The following is a 16,345-nucleotide window of genomic DNA, read 5'->3' on the forward strand; positions in this document are numbered from 1 at the left end:
TGACCTCACTATACACGTTTAAATATCACCTCTCTCAAATAATAAAACGTGTCGTGTGAAAATATTCTCTTTCGTCTTTTCGACTCAAATCTTAAATATAGTTTGTGACGAAGAGTCTCGTGATCTCATTCCGTCATACATTCCACCAAACCACACTACGCTGTTGATGTGTGAATATCGCAGTGCAGAAACGTAACACAAAATAAGCAGTTGTCGAAATAATTCGCATTCATTCAAATTGGATGTTATAAAATAGTTTCTGTCTGTGTAAGTATGGTGGAAAAATGTTGAAATCGAGCGCCTGGTTTTATGCAAACCTTGATTAAAAAGCACTTGAATCGTCTGCCGTACTTGCTGTGAGCATAAAGGAAATAAGTCATGGCGGCCTCGTGTGCATGAAAAGCAATTGTAATAAAGGTGTTATTTGTTGTTCCTTTGAAGAAAATTTAGATTCACAAATAAACATATTTCATTAAAATAAAATTTTTGAATTAATCAGAAGTCGTCGATTGATTGTTTTGATCGTAAATGGGAAAAGGCCACCCCTTTGTGGGCCCTTTTATTGTTATTGTGCTATAAATAGACACGACAGAATCCATGTGCTTTTTTTCATGGGTACATGCAATAAAGCCAAACGTGTCATGTATGTGATGATTATTGATGTAGGTTTATGATTAATTATTTTATATTATGTATACATTTGTAGATTTCATCTTGATATTATTCACTTTATTGTTCCTAGAGTTTTAATTAAATACATATGCACTAAAAACAATGGCACCATCATTGAACATTTATAAGATAATTGCATGCATTAATAGGAACAGAGGTATTGAAGACATTTTCATGTACTTTGTTACTTGTTAGTAAGTTTTAATGAGAGAAAGTACTACTAGTGTAGTTTTAAAAACAAAACTAGAAATTCTTATTCTGATGGTTTTTTTTATTTATATATGTATTTTTATAGGGTAGTTTTTATTACTATTAGAACAGCACCACCATTGTGCATGTGTCATAATGATACAATGTGACAATGTACTTGAAGGTGTCTGCAATATTAATGAGTGATGCATGAGAGACAGTGTCAGAAAAAACTAATACTCTAACCTGCATTTAAAAAAAAGAATGAAATTTACAGAACAAAGACCCTGTTCCCATAAATAATTCCCAGAATTGTAAGAGAAGTAAAAAACTGAAGTATTGAGAATGAAGCAATGACACTGTGATGAGAACACATCCTGTTTCAAACTAGATGTTAGCATAGATAACGTGGCCACTTGACGGGCAACACGTGGAGTCCAATCTACAGCTTGGGTAGTTTCAGTTTTAGAAAATCCTGAAATTAGACTAAAGAGAAAACTTTTAGTGCAGGACATGTTGGGAAATTACAAAATACTAGTTCCCTAATTAGATTAAGTATTCAGTATACATAATTAGAAGAAGGATCAAACCATCAATTCATAAACTGATCAAAGACAATATTTTGAATGAATGGAAAATGATATGCTGTCTTAACTTCCTCCATGGGTAGACAGATAAAGTTTAATTTAATGCATTTCATGTTAGAAGGGAGTGACTTTAATTTGTTATCTTGAGTTTCGTATTTGGTGACCTGCTTCACATGAACATGCCCAGCCTATATTCTTAACAGTGATGGATGTGGAATATTGACTATCCCAATGAGCATTGAATCACATGATTTCTTTTTAAAGAATTGCAGAAACCCAGCTGTTTTCAAAGAAATTTTAATCAGAACTTATAGCACATGTATGCAAGTACTGATCACCAGGAAAACATAGAGTTTTGAGTGTAATCTTAATGTAAAATTTTGAGGCAAATTCTGGATTTGATTCAGAAAGGCTGTCTAAATTAAGAATGTAATTGCTTGAAATGGGGGGGGGGGGGGGGGGGGGGGGGGGGGGGGGGGCAAACATTTTAAATGAAGTTTGCCATGCAAAAATTTTAAAGACATGTACTGTGAGGTTTTTTTGCAAATGATTCAGTGTGGATGTATTTACAGTGGACTTTGACCGTAAAGTATTAAGTAATTGGATTCAATTCATGTCCCTTTAAATCTGATCTAATGTTATGCTAAATTGATTTTAAAATATTCCCTATGAAGTATGGACATGCGTGAATTTGTTCCTTGTGGTGGGTTTTAATCACAGACGAAAGTACCTTGAGCAGTCTATTTCCATTTTGATATAGAGCTGTAATGATTTGTACTGTTAACCAGCAGAATAATCAAAGGAAGACTGATATTCTGTATAGGGATTATAAAATCTAGTGACTCATTAAAGGACAGTTGATCACAGAACCATAAAAAAATCAATGCATATCATGTTATAACTATAACAAGTTGCTTCCCTTGGCCTGTAAGGATAGGTTTAGCTGAAGCTGTGATAAATTTACAGTGACCAGTCTTTACAGCAATTTCATTATTTGTTCAGTGTCTATATATATGATGTCTTGTCGAAGTAGGGTGTACCAGGCCCACACAAGTGCTTTAGTAATTGAGTTGAACAGGATGTTGTGCACTACTCTTGATCCACGTGTATTGAACCTAATCAGTACTAACAACATGAACATACAATTCTTGCGCATCTGCTACCGCCGCAATTTGCTTCATTGTGTAAGATGGTGGCATGGTAATAGAAGAGGCCATTTTCACTTTCATAAAGTCGTGTAACGGATATATATATATATATATCTATATATGAACACATGTGTGAATGTGGCTTCAAAGGTAGAGTTTTTATATAGATTGATAGGTAAGCATAGGTAGGTACTGGGGACTGTGTCCAGATGTTAACCACATATTGATAGACAATTTATGATAGAAGTCTCTCAGTACATGTATAATTAGTAAGCATTGCGCAACCCTCATTGTGATCAGATGGTATGGGAGTAGAAGTTGTACTATCGGAAAGGAATAGATAGCAAAATGTTTATTTTAAGTAGGCACAGTGTACAACAGTTTTAAGAATCTGATTCTTGCATGTGAGACATACTTTTAATTTTACCTGTCCAGACAATGGAACACATACCCCATCGCTTTCAGTAGGTCTGATACTGTCACTTTCTGTCAGCCCCAAGAAAATTTCAGTGGACTGAGTCTTCAGACAGCAGTTTTTAAAAACTCTAGTACAATGATATGGAAAGGAATGTATTTATAACAACATTTAACCACACCATGTCAGTACTTTATATTGATATTTTGATATCTTCTATGTAATATGTTTATTCAACTAGAACATGAGATAAAAATGTTCCACAAGACAAAATGAAAGAGATACTGAATTAAGTCATGATTATTTCACAACTATCATACAAAAATGTATACTACCTGTATCTTAGAATGTGTTATCAGTTTGGCCACTAATACATCTACATTGTATCTTGCTGTACAAGTTGATAAAAAGAATAGAGTTTATGTAGATTGGAGTGTTTACAGCCTTGAGTTAAGTACACACTGATAGACACATGGAACGTGATGGACACATGTGAAATGACTTAAATGGAACAGCCTTTAAATAGTTCAACAACTCAGTGTATTAATGCTGACTGATATGATTTTGTATTTTATCATAAATTCATTAGTCATGACAATTCATCGGTTATTTAGAGAGAGAAAGAAAAGATCAATATAATGTGTTTGACGTACAATACATTGTAGATGAATAAATAATTAAGTGGGTTGTCTCTCATAGTTTGGAATTGGATAATGATATTTTCATGTAGAATTGCCTAGTGGCATGCTCACCTGAGGCAAAGAATAGGTATTGTGACTGATCTATCTAGACAAGAGACAGGTGTGGCAAGTCTGCTTATTCAGAAAAGTGAAAATATTTGATAAATGTAGAAATACTTATCATTAGGGCAGGTTTTAGGAAATAAAATTTTAGTTTATTTAGTTTCAGTTCTGAGATTGTTGTGTGGTGGAAATGATTCCCATGTTTTCCAGGAAAAAAATCATTCTACTTAGAAATAAGACCCAGGGTATCCTTTTCGTGCCGTTGCTATTGATTTACCTAAATTAATAATTTATGTGTTGCATTCACCCATTCAAATTTTTAAACCATACACTGCAACAATATTTAGTCCAGATTTTACCTGTTGTTATTCATAAAACAACACTGCTTCAAAGTGTTTCAGATTTTCCAGACCCAGCTTCAGAGATTTTTCACACTTAACAATGAAGTGTCATATAACTATATTGAATTTATCACCCGTCATTTTGAAGGAGTAGAAATTACATAAGACAGCATCATTGTAAAAGATCAGGAAGAATTTAATTCTGCAGTTCTGAAAGTTGACATCAAAACATAAATGTGGAAATGTTGAGCACTATGACAGATAGCTAGCTATTGATCTTTTGCTGTGTCGTTCATTAATCTTGTATTGATTGGTTTTGGTGTAGGATGGCATCAATCTATGCTAAAAACACAGTCTTCAAATTTATGTGCATGTACTCCTATTTTACTGGAGCTGAAAAAATATGGGTTACTATACTGAATGATATCGAGACACAAATGCCCATTTTCTGATGTACGTGCAGGCTGTCCTACGTGACATTCCATTGTTACTTACTTCTTGGAATCGTGTTGATTTTCATCATATTACTACACATCTAAGACTAATGTAGGGTTGTAACAGTGTTGCATTTTAATATCAACCATTGACTTAATTTTATACATCTGCTCCTAACATAAGATATTTTTTTAATAAGAAGTTAGTGGATAAACTTGAAGTTGAAGATTTTAAATTTAATTTAAAAGCAGAAGCATGTATTGACCAAGAAAATTTTAAAATAGTTAAAAAAATGTTTGCTTTTGAACTTGTTCAAGTTTGATGTTATCTGAGTAAGGGCAGGTGTGTCAAGATAATGTGTACACTGTGTGTTTGTGTAATAGGTGGGGTGTTGACACGCTACAGTGCAGTTTGGATTGAATAACCTTAAATTTTCTTAGGTAGTTTACAACATGCTTCAATGAATTCAAGTTAAGCTATAGGACTTTTAAGGCAGATTTAGACTGCAAGGGTTTTAGTGATCACAGCTAGGAGAATTTTTGTCAGATTCAAATCTTTATGTACTTGAAATTGTGAAGATTAAAATTTAGCAAAAGCCTGTTAGAAATGGGTAATTTATTCATGCAGAAATCTGTTTATAAATTACTTGCTTTTAATTACATGTGATTTGTAATAAATGTTATTTGCAATTACTGTAAAAACATATATGTCCTACTAGTATTGATATCCAACACCCTCCCCAAACCATAATTTTCTTTTGATCATTCTAATTCTTTGACATTGTTCAAAGTATAGAACTCTGTGTTACAGCAGAACTGATATGCTTATATTGTACATTTTCAGATAGGGGTGATGATTTAAAAATTCAGTACCATGACTGGCAATGATGCCTGGCCACTCAACCTCCACCAGGATATTCAATCCACTGGACATCTTAGCCAATGCTGCCAGTCTCATTCCCAAAACAATGACCCCTCAACAAGACACAGTGACCTCTGACCCAGATCCAGCTACAGACAATGTCTCAACTACTGAGGATTTGGAGAAGATGTTTGATGAACACAACTATGGTAACTCTAGGAAAGTTGTTGTGAATAAAATTAGTCATTCAAGTTTCACATCTGATCTTGTACCAAAAGGAAAAGAGGGAGTGAAGTTGAAGGACACAAACAGAAAAGTGATTGTGACAGTTGTCAATCGTTCTGGGGACCAGCGAGTGGTGAAGACATTCAGCAGTGTGAAAGCTGTCAAAAACATCCTCAAGACAGATGTTTGTGTAGACAAACAGACTGAGCAATGGGAAAAGGTTCCTTCAGATGCAGCAAAGTCACCAGAACCTCTTATCATTTCATCTGAGAAAAGTAAACAGAGTGAGAAAGCTACAACAGATGTTATATCCCAGCTGAATGCGGCCTCACCAGCCAGTGTGAACTTAAAATCAATAGACTCACTTCAAGCAGTGCAAAATACCTGTGAGAATGAGACAAAATCCAATAACTCGCAAGAAGAGAAGACGGGAAGCAACTCTAGTCATCTATCAAACAAAGACCAGGTGATTCAGGAACAGTTGACCTTTGTGAACACTAATCGCCCGGAGGAACGTCAAGGTGAGAGCGACTGTGTTACATGTCCATCAAACCATCGAGGTGTGGAACAGAGTTTAACATGTAAACAGTCCCTGGAAAGGCCAGACCTTGGCCCAAACCAAGATGATTTGTGTGAGTCTCGATCCCTAACAAAAGATGATCAGTCAGAGCAAGGAGAATTAGAAAACGGTGAAATTGACTGTTCAGCAGCTGTGTGTGGTTCACCAGAAATACATCCAAAAATGACCATTTCTTCCTCTGGGACTTATATTGAACATAGTTCTGTAGAACATGATACTGATAGTTGTGCAATACATAATGATGAGAAACCTGGTGTTATATCCGATAATGAACACAGATTGCATGGTGAATTGTCAGGGAAAAGAGATTACATTGGATCACCTGAAGGATGTTGCTTTAAAATGTGTGAAGATGCAAGTGACTCAGAAAGCTGGAGATACGAGGGAAATAGAGGAGACATAAGACTTAGTGTGGATTTAGATTCACCAAAAAGTGAACGTAATGAAAATGCATCACTAGCATATGAAATGGGGAAAACAAAGACATCATTAGACTCTATGTCTAGTCCAAGAACAGATGAAGAAAATTTTGAGTGTTCGGAAGCCTCTAACTGTTCAGCTTCTAACAGTAGTAGTGCTGCATTGATCAGTAACATAGACCATTGTTATGCAGGTCCCACCCAGAACCCAAAACTAGAAGAAACCACTCAAATTCAAACTCAGAAAAATGAAATAAACACAATTAGTTCATCATCAGAAGACTCGCATCAAAATAGGATAAATTTGAAAGACCTTCTCCAAAATCGCAAGAATATTGTAAGTGGATGTATTGACAAAGGTGATCCAAATGATATCAATCAAAAAAGGGATGCTATTGTGGCTGTTGTTGCATCAGAACCTCAAGTGGCAAAAACTGTGCAAACAACAGCACCAAAAGAAGTGTCCCCAAAGTTTGGAAAGTACCGCATAGGGACTTTCGCATCTGTGAGTAACACTGCCATGGGTTTAGAATCTCCTACTAAAAAGAGAGGTTCAGTCAAGGCTACTTCTCTACTGACAAACACAGTATATACTGACAATGTCCCACTGGTGGTCACTCAGGGAGCAAGAACTTCACATTTTTCTGATTTGACTCTTCAACAAGTTTTGGAAAGAAAATGGGTTAGCGTCACGGACCACGATCATGACTACTGTCTCCCACGAGTCCAGGGTCCTCCACTTTTTACCAAACAGAAGAAGGCAGAGGATAAAAAAGTGAAAAAATTGGTGCAGACGGACAGCACTGATACCGAATCCAATGATGAGTTTATCCCTGATGAGGACAGTTTGCCCAGCTCTCCTCTGCCCACTCCCATTCCACGACAGAGGACCGCCAAGATGGAGAAAGTTGCAGATTACATCAAGGGTGGTACCTCCGATTCCAAGCTCAAGATCACTGGCAAATATCAGGATGACTACATTTACTTTCTGAATACAAAGCTGAGGAGTCGTCGAAGAACCACCAGTGAGGATCAGAAAACTCTACCACCCAATAAAATCGTGGTGCCACTTCCCAAGCCAGGAGACATAGTGGTTCCTCATTTAACAGATGCAGATTTAGAATTGATTAAATCTGGAAACAGTGATAAAATACCACAACAAATGTGTTCAAATACAGACAATCTTAGAGGTCTGAAACCTTCGGTACAACCATCAACATCTGGGACAAATTCAAACAGCTTCTCGGATGAAGAGAGCAAAATAATAAACACAATCCTCAGCATGGAAAGTGGGGAACAGAACACCCCAGGCCCAGTGAATGAGGTACCAAATTTTGGGGAGACCCCTGCATTGTTTGGTGGAACTAGTGATGATATCCTTAACTTGACACCAGAACAGATGGAGATACTTTATAGTGCCATGGATGAGGTCCAAAGCCAGTCTCCAGATATATCGAGTGCAGACAACAAATTCAACCTAGATGTTCCAAACAGTAAGCTTGTTTTCTAATTTTTATATATCAGTATATACATCTTAAATTGATTGCAAAACTTTGCAGGACTCTAGTTATACAGTGACAAGCATTGTGGGGTAGGTGTATACACTGGCCTAAGAGACATGCATTTACATGTATATATAGCAAATATTACCAGTTTGATCTATACTCTAATTACCATGTTTATCAGATGTACAGCCGATGGCAATCTTGTTGTTGTGTAACATTATCATATATTCCTTGAAGCAAATTATATGCGTATAAATTTTTAATGATACATGTATCCTTTATAATTTAAAAAAAACTTGTATTATAAAGATTTACAAAATGATAAACAAACATCTTTTAAAGGAATGTGATAATATCATTAGCACAACAGTCATCCTCAGTCTTCATATATATCTTCATGAATCATGTATGATCAACAGTTGAATAATAACCCCAAAGTCTGAACAAATTTGGGGAAATTATAACTTCTGGGATTGTAACCTTTTTAAAGTTTTCCAAGGTGACTGAGATTTAAGGTAGTGCTTGTGATGTTGAATAAAGGTTATGAATATGAAACTTGAATTAGTGGTGGGCAAATTGGGTGTTTTTGAAAAGAAGATTTAAAATTAATCTTTAAAATATTTAAGGGCGGGGGACATTTATTTTGGGCAGGTAATGCTGACAATTAGGTTACCCTTCCTGTGACTTGAAATAGTCTCCCAGATTTAAGTGTTTAGGTTGAAAAGTTCATCCATGGATAATGTAATACATGTAACTTGGTTGGGAAATTGAGACCTTTACTTTGTGTACTGTACAATCAGATAACCTGATGAAACTGGAAACTAGTATAAGTAGGAATATCTCTTCATTATCATTTGTGTCCTTCACAAATCACAAACAATGAAGGTCATGATTAATGCCCGACTGATTTTTTTTTTGGATAAGTTGTAAGTTTATCAACCCACTGCCACATAATGTGGAACTACACACCGTAACATGATATTGGTGACTACAGAAAATAACTGTAACCCAGGATCAATATAATGTGGGTATTGAGTGGTACATGTATGTTACTTGAAACACTTTTCTCTGGCTAGGTTACATGGGTTTACTGCATACAAATGAAATCCTTTTTCCGAAATGTTCATTCCATCTGCTCTCTAATTATACAGGACCATGCTGTGCTCACCCAGGTATCTAATGCCACAGCTGCAAAGTTGTGTTGCAGTTTGTGTAACTGAGAAAGAAAAAAATATAATGAACAACGCAAGAACTGCTTTTAATCAGAATACACAGGAAATGTTCTTTATATACTGAAATGCAGAATTCTCTATTCAACAAGTGGCAGATGTGTTCTGACCTTGAACTTTTCGCCAAACAAACAGTTTACAATGAATCCATAATTAGAACTGTGTGCTTTCATACAGTGTACTTTGTGTGAGATACAGAGGATATATACACTGATACTAACTTTACAAAATCTATGTTGTGTGAATGTATTTTCATGTATATATGCTATTTAGATTAAACACTTGTTTTTAATGCATCTTTAGGTCTGGAGACGGCATCGACCACTACTACATCAACAACAAGTAGCAGTACTGTTCCTGCAGCAGGAAATACCTACCAAGAGCTGCCTACCATTCCCCCAGAGAAATCCACTATGGACTTATTCGGGTCTGAGCTGAAACTATTTCCTGAGGCTCCCTTGGAAAGCAGCGAGACCGTGCAACAAAAGTCTGCACTACCAACAGTCTCAGGTGTGACAGATTCCTCAGCTCCATGGATTGTCACTGTCAGCATGTACTGGAATGACTTGCCAGCCATTATGATAGATAATGCCCCTTTTGTGAGATTGGTTGACATTCATAAACAAATTCTACCTGCAAAGGACACTGGGATTCTGAAAAAAAGATGTCAATTATTAGGAATTCAGGTTCTGAACTGTACAGAAATGCAGCGTTATTTTTTAGTTCAATATGGCAAGGCTTTTAACTCTAAAAGCACCCTGATCATTAGCAAAGATACTGCAAAGTCCCTGATTGGTTATTATGTCAATCCAGGATCCCACCCCCCTAGGGTGAGGTGTCGAACTGTGGGAGAAAAGACCAGGAATCCTATACAAATCAATAGGTTAGTTTTCCATCATTATTACAAAAAAATATTTTATGCAACATGTCAAACTTTAGTTAGGCATGTTATTCATGTTTGATACTATCAGTTTGTTTAATGGATCCCTTCTGTCTTGTTTTTTCTAAAGTTTTAAGCTCGCATGAGCTGAAAGCTGAAGTGAGCTATTCTTATCACATTTTGTCCAGCGTCAGTCTTTCCATTCATAAACTTCAATTCTAGAACCACAGGGCTAATTTCAGCCAACCTTGCCACAAAGCATGCTTGGTTAAAGAGGTCAAATTAACTGCCATTCCCTTTTTGAAATGGAGATTTAATCAATAATTAGTGAAAATTTAGGGGCATCTTTTATAAATCTTCTCAAGAACCACGGGGCCAATTTCAATCAAACTTGACACCAATCACACTTGGGTAGTGTTCAAAGGAAGGGCCATGCTCCCTCCAAAGGGGAGATGATCAAGAAGAACCAAAAATAGGGTGTGGTCATTTAAAAATCTTCTTTCTTGAAAACCACTAGTAGGCCAGAAAAGTTGAAATTTTATATGCATGCTTTCTGACATAGTAGGATGGGGCCACAATAGGGGATGAAAGTTTTACATAGGAATATATAGGACATATCTTTAAAAATCTTAAAACAGGGCCATGAATACTCATATTGATATGCAATCATTCCCAGGTAGTGCAGTTTGAAGTTTATTCAAATCATGGTCGGGGGGGGGGGGGGGGGGGATAAGATAGGGCCACAATAAGGAATCAAAGTTTTAAAAGGGGATTGATTGAGATATATATATATATAAGATAAATCTTTCTCAAGAACAACAGGGCCATGATTGCCCATTAATATGTTAGCATTCCCAGGTAGTGCAGATTCAGATTTGTTCAAATTGTGGTCTTGAGGGGCCCGGTGAGGCCACAGTAGAGGATTATGTTTCCATGGTGATATATATAGGATAAATCTTTTTTGAAAAATCTTCATAAGAACAACATTAAACATTAATATGCAAGCATTCCAAGGTAGTGTCCCAAGGGGGAAGAGTGGGGCCACAATAAGGGATGAAAGTTTTACATAGGAATATAGGAAATATCTCAAAAATCTTACAACAGGGCCATGAATACTTGTATTAATATATGCAAGCATTTCCAGGTAATGCAGATTCAAAATTGTTCGATTTGTGATGGGGGGCGGGGCACAGTAGGGGATCAAAGTTCTACATGGGAATATCTATAAGGAAAATCTTTCCAATAACAACAGGGCCATAAATACTCATATTAATATGCAAGCATCCCTGGGTAGTGCAGATTGAAGTATGTTCAAATGACCACCATCAGGGATTAGTTTGGGGCGACAATAGGGGATCAAATTTTTGTATTGGAATATATATAAGGAAACGCCTGAAAATTTCATACCATTATTTTTTAAGGTGTAGCGTGTTGAGCATGCTCGGGGGCTTTCTAGCGATCAGGCATGATTTTGCCACTACACAGCCAATCTCAATGGACAAAATTAAATTTAGTGCCTACTGTTTTTGAAAGTTTCTTTCAATTGTAGACTTTGAAACATTGGGTTAAATTGATATTCTAAAGGGATGATAGCAATTCTGTTGTTGATGTTGTTTATAGCATAGTCTAATTGTTAAATAATGATTGTTTGGTAAGAGAAATTCATACTCCTGTTTGTAAATTTACTAAACACTGCCGATGAATATTGCATCACAATGTACTGTTTGCATCAATTGCATTATATTTCCCGCTTTCAATGAATAGGCGGCTCAAATTTTTAAAGTCATGTTACAAGGTCACTTAGGTGATGCTTCAAATGATAGAACATTAGGCACTAACTTCTGAATATTTTTTGTCCTGTTAATATAACAAGCCAGTACTTTTTGCATCAACCTCAAACATGGTCAAGCTGTAAGATATATTATCTATAATCTCATAGTTTTATCAAGAACCTTTATTTCGGATTAGAAGAAACGGATAAATACTAAAGTGGTGAAGTAGCAATGGTAGTCTATAGTCATTCACTTTAAACTATTTCCGTTTTTGTTTTCGGTAATTATCCTGATTTTCTATGAAGCAAAATGAAAGTAGCATGTGTATCATGAAGAGCAGATTATTTTGCGAAGAAACCCAGGTTAGGTAGCTTTCATGTTCAAATAAATTTGCAATAAACTTTCTACATTGAACTTTTGAATTGTTAGATTATTATCAAAAACAGAGTTGACACTAACATTGTTCATCGTACATGTACAAAGTGAACCATTGGTCACATGACTTCTATAAACTAGTAGTCCCACTCTAAAGCAGTGATATTCTTTTCAACATTTTTTGTCTGGATTTAAGCTCGTCCGCGACAGACTTAAGTCGTTAAAACAGGTAGTGAAAGTTCCATCGCCAAACGCTCGGCATCAGGTGTGAATGTCACGGGTCCTCCGAGATGACCTTAAAAATGGATGCCCCATGTCACAGTAGGTGTGGCACGCTAAAGAACCCTCACTGCTCAATGGCCATAGGCGCCGAGCATGGGCCTAGATTTGAAGTCCTTCACCGGTCTTGGTGACGTCTCCATATGAATGAAAAAATCGAGAGCGAGACGTTGAGCAAGATACAATCAGTCAATCAATCGTCTGGGTTTTTGATTATAACCTTTGTAAAGTAACAAGGCTTGAGGGTATACTATCTAGCAAGAGGAGGGTATGAACCTCGTAGGATAAGCAACTTTAGCCCAAGTTTTCCTCTTCATTTCTTTTCATAGAAGTTTAAACACATTTTGCTGACATTTTACAAATGCCTAAAAACAAGGAAATGTCTGCTTTCAGGCTTTGGCCTTCTCATTTTCTTCTCTTTTTTCCCCTTCTACTTTCACCTGCTACTTCTAGATATATTGATGACCCTGAAATTTATGATATTGCAGTCGATGCCTTTGGGACACTTTAGGCCTTTGATTTTATCTTACATTGTATCATGGTTATATTGTGATCCTATGGGGTTTGGTTGGAGCCACAATATGGGGTCAACAATTTTTCATGAAAATAAAGATTGCAAACAATATTTTTAAAATCACAATATCTTAACAACAGCCAGGCCAAGGTGACTTTTGAGCAATGTGGCCCATGGGCCTCTTGTTTTGTTTTGTTTTTTAATAATTTCATGTTACAACAGCCGAGTGTTTCAAAATACAGTTTTATCATTTAATATATTTGCAAGAACCTCAATATATACAAAGTGAAAATATTTTTTAACTGTACATCTTTCTATTACAGTAACAAAAAAAATCATTCAAAGGCAGCTGTAGAATTGAAAGAGGAATTGGGAGAATGCGCCCCAATATCAATTGTTCCTACATCCCCAGTGGTCGCACAACAAACACCATCACGGACACGGCACAAGAAAATCAACTTCCTGGAAATGCTGAAGGGAGACTCTAATAACAACAACACAGAGGAAAGTGATGTAGATATCAAAGAGGAGTCGAAGGCAGAGAAGACCAAGCGGGCATCCAAAGTCAAAACAGAAGGAGAAAGTAGGAGCTCTGCAGAGAAGAAACACAAGGGAGAGTCGAAAGAGAGCACAGAAAAGGCCGTGGTGGAATCTGGAAAAGGCACAACAGATCAAAGTAAACTGGAACAAAGAAGTGAATTAGTGAAAAGGGACAGCACCTTTCATCCTAAAAGACTGAAATTTGAGAAAAGTAAGAAATATCCAGGACCATTAAAAGTGAAATGGACAGTTTTTAGCAACAACAAAAAACAGCAACCTGAATGTGAAGAGGACATGGAGTTAGGTGGCAAGGAGAATATTCTTTCTGTGGTTCACAAGGACATGACACCCAAAAATGTCCATGGAGGCAGGATGCAGGCCGGAAATGTGTTCCTGGATTTATACAAAGGACCACTGGATCCTTGTATTCAATGCTGCACATGTGAGAAGTTATTTCCCATCGATAATTTTTTGAAACACTTGCATGATGTTAATGAATCTAACAAACTCCTCGTTGTGAGACAGCCACAGACTTTTGCTCTACGAGATTTGAGGCCATCGTTGTACCAGAAGAAACTATGGGAGCATTTCTTTAAAAAAAGGAAAGCATATAATGATGAGTTAAAACAGAAGAGAATGGAAAAGGAAAAAAAAACATCTTTAGTGGGAGAAAGTCCAGGTACATTTAAATCAGATGTAAGAATTAGTGGTCGTAAACGCAGACCAAAGCAGCTCCACCCAATAGAGAATTATCGTTATAACTTACCAAAAGGGTCTGCAAGTGCTACGGATAAAGTGGACTTGATGAGTGCACCACCTCCCAGCAAAATCAAGAAAACTGTGGACATTTCCACTATGTGTGAAGATATCAACATGCGAGATGGAGCAGAAAGTGTAGTGACATTGACCAATGGCCCAGAGGTCATCAGTTTTACAGCTTTAGAGGGGGCATTTGATGTTTAAACAATGTTTAGAAGTGTTTCAAGGGTATAGTGATTGAAGGGAGATAACTCAGACCTTTTACCTAGTATGTTGACTTGTGCATGGAGATGTAATTTTTATTTGTCTTTCATTGTTAGTTATGAATAATTTTCAGGGACAATATCTAGCACTGTTTTGCTATTATTGTTCAATTTTAAATGTAAAAGTTTACATTAGAATTTGTTTTTTGGTAGTTTCAGAATGAATTTTAAACTGTGTGCATGAAGTAATGTTAACAGGGGCATATTATTTTCATTTCGGTGTTAATCATGATTTAAATCTGTCAACTTTTTGTTTGTAATGCATTTTGATTGGAAGGATAAGGAGATACCGTTTATGTATTTTATCTAAGTTAGTCTGTACACCATGAAAAATAAAATCATCGACAGATGTCAATGTAGAAAACCAGCATGATAACCGTTGGGTATAGTTTGCCATGTCGCTATAGAATTCCTACACCTCTCTTTAGGTTTATAAATCTTTTCTATTTCAATGCTAACAAATATGCTTTGCTTAAAAATTTAAGTCTTAGGTTTCTATTCTGGGATTTATTTTTGATCAATTGCTCATCTTTCCAAGCATCTTCTTGCCATTCTTTCAGTATATATCTCTTGAGGGGGAAAAGGGTGTGCAAAAAGAAGGGTTAATGATCTATTTATTTTCAATATTGCATCACGTGTGAATAATGTATGAGTGTAAATATTGATTTTATTGTCATAGACTGTCACTAGAGAGCATCACACATAGTTGTATTCATAATTCTGAGATATTCCTGCAAATGAATTGGAAAAAGGATGTTTACGTACATGCAAAATATTGACACGCATTTAGTCCTAAATAAAATTTATATCAAGTTGACAGATGCTAGCTTCAGAATTCATTCTTGTTTTCGTTAAACGTTAAAGCATGTTTCAGAATTATTGGGGTTTTTTTTTTTTTTTTTTTTTTTAGCAGTATTTTCTTTTCATTTTTAGAAGTTCAGCTTAACCATTAAGAGGGGAAATAAACATTAGAAAAAAAATGGCTGATGCATACTTGTTACTGTTTAACTATATTATATCTGTATTAGTCAAATTATCAAATGTAATTGAAAGTGTGTATATATACAAATATTGTTTGTAATTTGATCAGGAAACTTTTTATTTTATTTTTAATTATGATATTTGATTTGACTATTGGCTCTGGACCTTGCTTAAGAAATTATTAATTATTTCGAGTTCTAATAGACCCAGTGTTAGGGTTACTTGAGCACTACCACCTGTATTTTTTAGTGTGTGCGATCTAATTATAGAGAATCATTGTAACAACACAAAGTGACCAACATCCCAAATGCCCATTTGATATGTAAATAAAATATCCATCTTGATTGTAAATAAGGATGTACATTTGATCTATGTAGTTGACATACATGTGTACACTGTTCGTGGATAATATACATGCTGTTACAGGATTACATAGTGCCGTTTGCTATCATGATTGATGTCAGGTGTTAAAGAAAAAAACTTGATAAAATTTGTGAAAACCTTATAAATGCTTGTTTCAGTTTATAAATCACAATAAACTGGTCAATTGTTGGTACTCTGTCATTGAGTACTCTTAATAGGATATTTAATCTAGACATGGTTGCAGATCATTGATGACTCATGAAAGTAGCT

At 35.9% G+C, this 16,345-nt stretch overlaps 2 protein-coding genes across 3 annotated transcripts in view; one reads left to right on the plus strand and one right to left on the minus strand.

The window, feature by feature from the left end:
• The window catches only part of LOC125657590 (uncharacterized), a 55,315-nt gene extending 52,181 nt beyond the window's left edge, over nt 1–3,134 (minus strand). The window contains exon 1 of the mRNA XM_056148300.1: nt 3,012–3,134. The gene's annotated coding sequence lies outside the window, so the exon portion shown is untranslated. The remainder of the gene's footprint in view (nt 1–3,011) is intronic.
• On the plus strand, nt 105–16,221 carry LOC125657591 (uncharacterized). 2 transcript variants are annotated; one of them, XM_048888270.2, is made up of 4 exons: nt 105–267; nt 5,374–8,108; nt 9,653–10,232; nt 13,493–16,221. In XM_048888270.2, the coding sequence occupies exons 2-4, from the start codon at nt 5,414–5,416 to the stop codon at nt 14,670–14,672; spliced, it is 4,455 nt and encodes a 1,484-aa protein (XP_048744227.2). In that variant the 5' UTR covers nt 105–267; nt 5,374–5,413; the 3' UTR covers nt 14,673–16,221. The 2 variants fall into 2 exon arrangements, with proteins under 2 accessions (XP_048744227.2, XP_056004276.1); XM_056148301.1 differs by lacking the exon at nt 105–267 and adding an exon at nt 2,316–2,746.
• Nucleotides 16,222–16,345: the final 124 nt, after the last annotated feature.

Source organism: Ostrea edulis, chromosome 9, assembly GCF_947568905.1.
Source record: "Ostrea edulis chromosome 9, xbOstEdul1.1, whole genome shotgun sequence".
NCBI classification, from domain to species: Eukaryota; Metazoa; Mollusca; class Bivalvia; order Ostreida; family Ostreidae; genus Ostrea; species Ostrea edulis.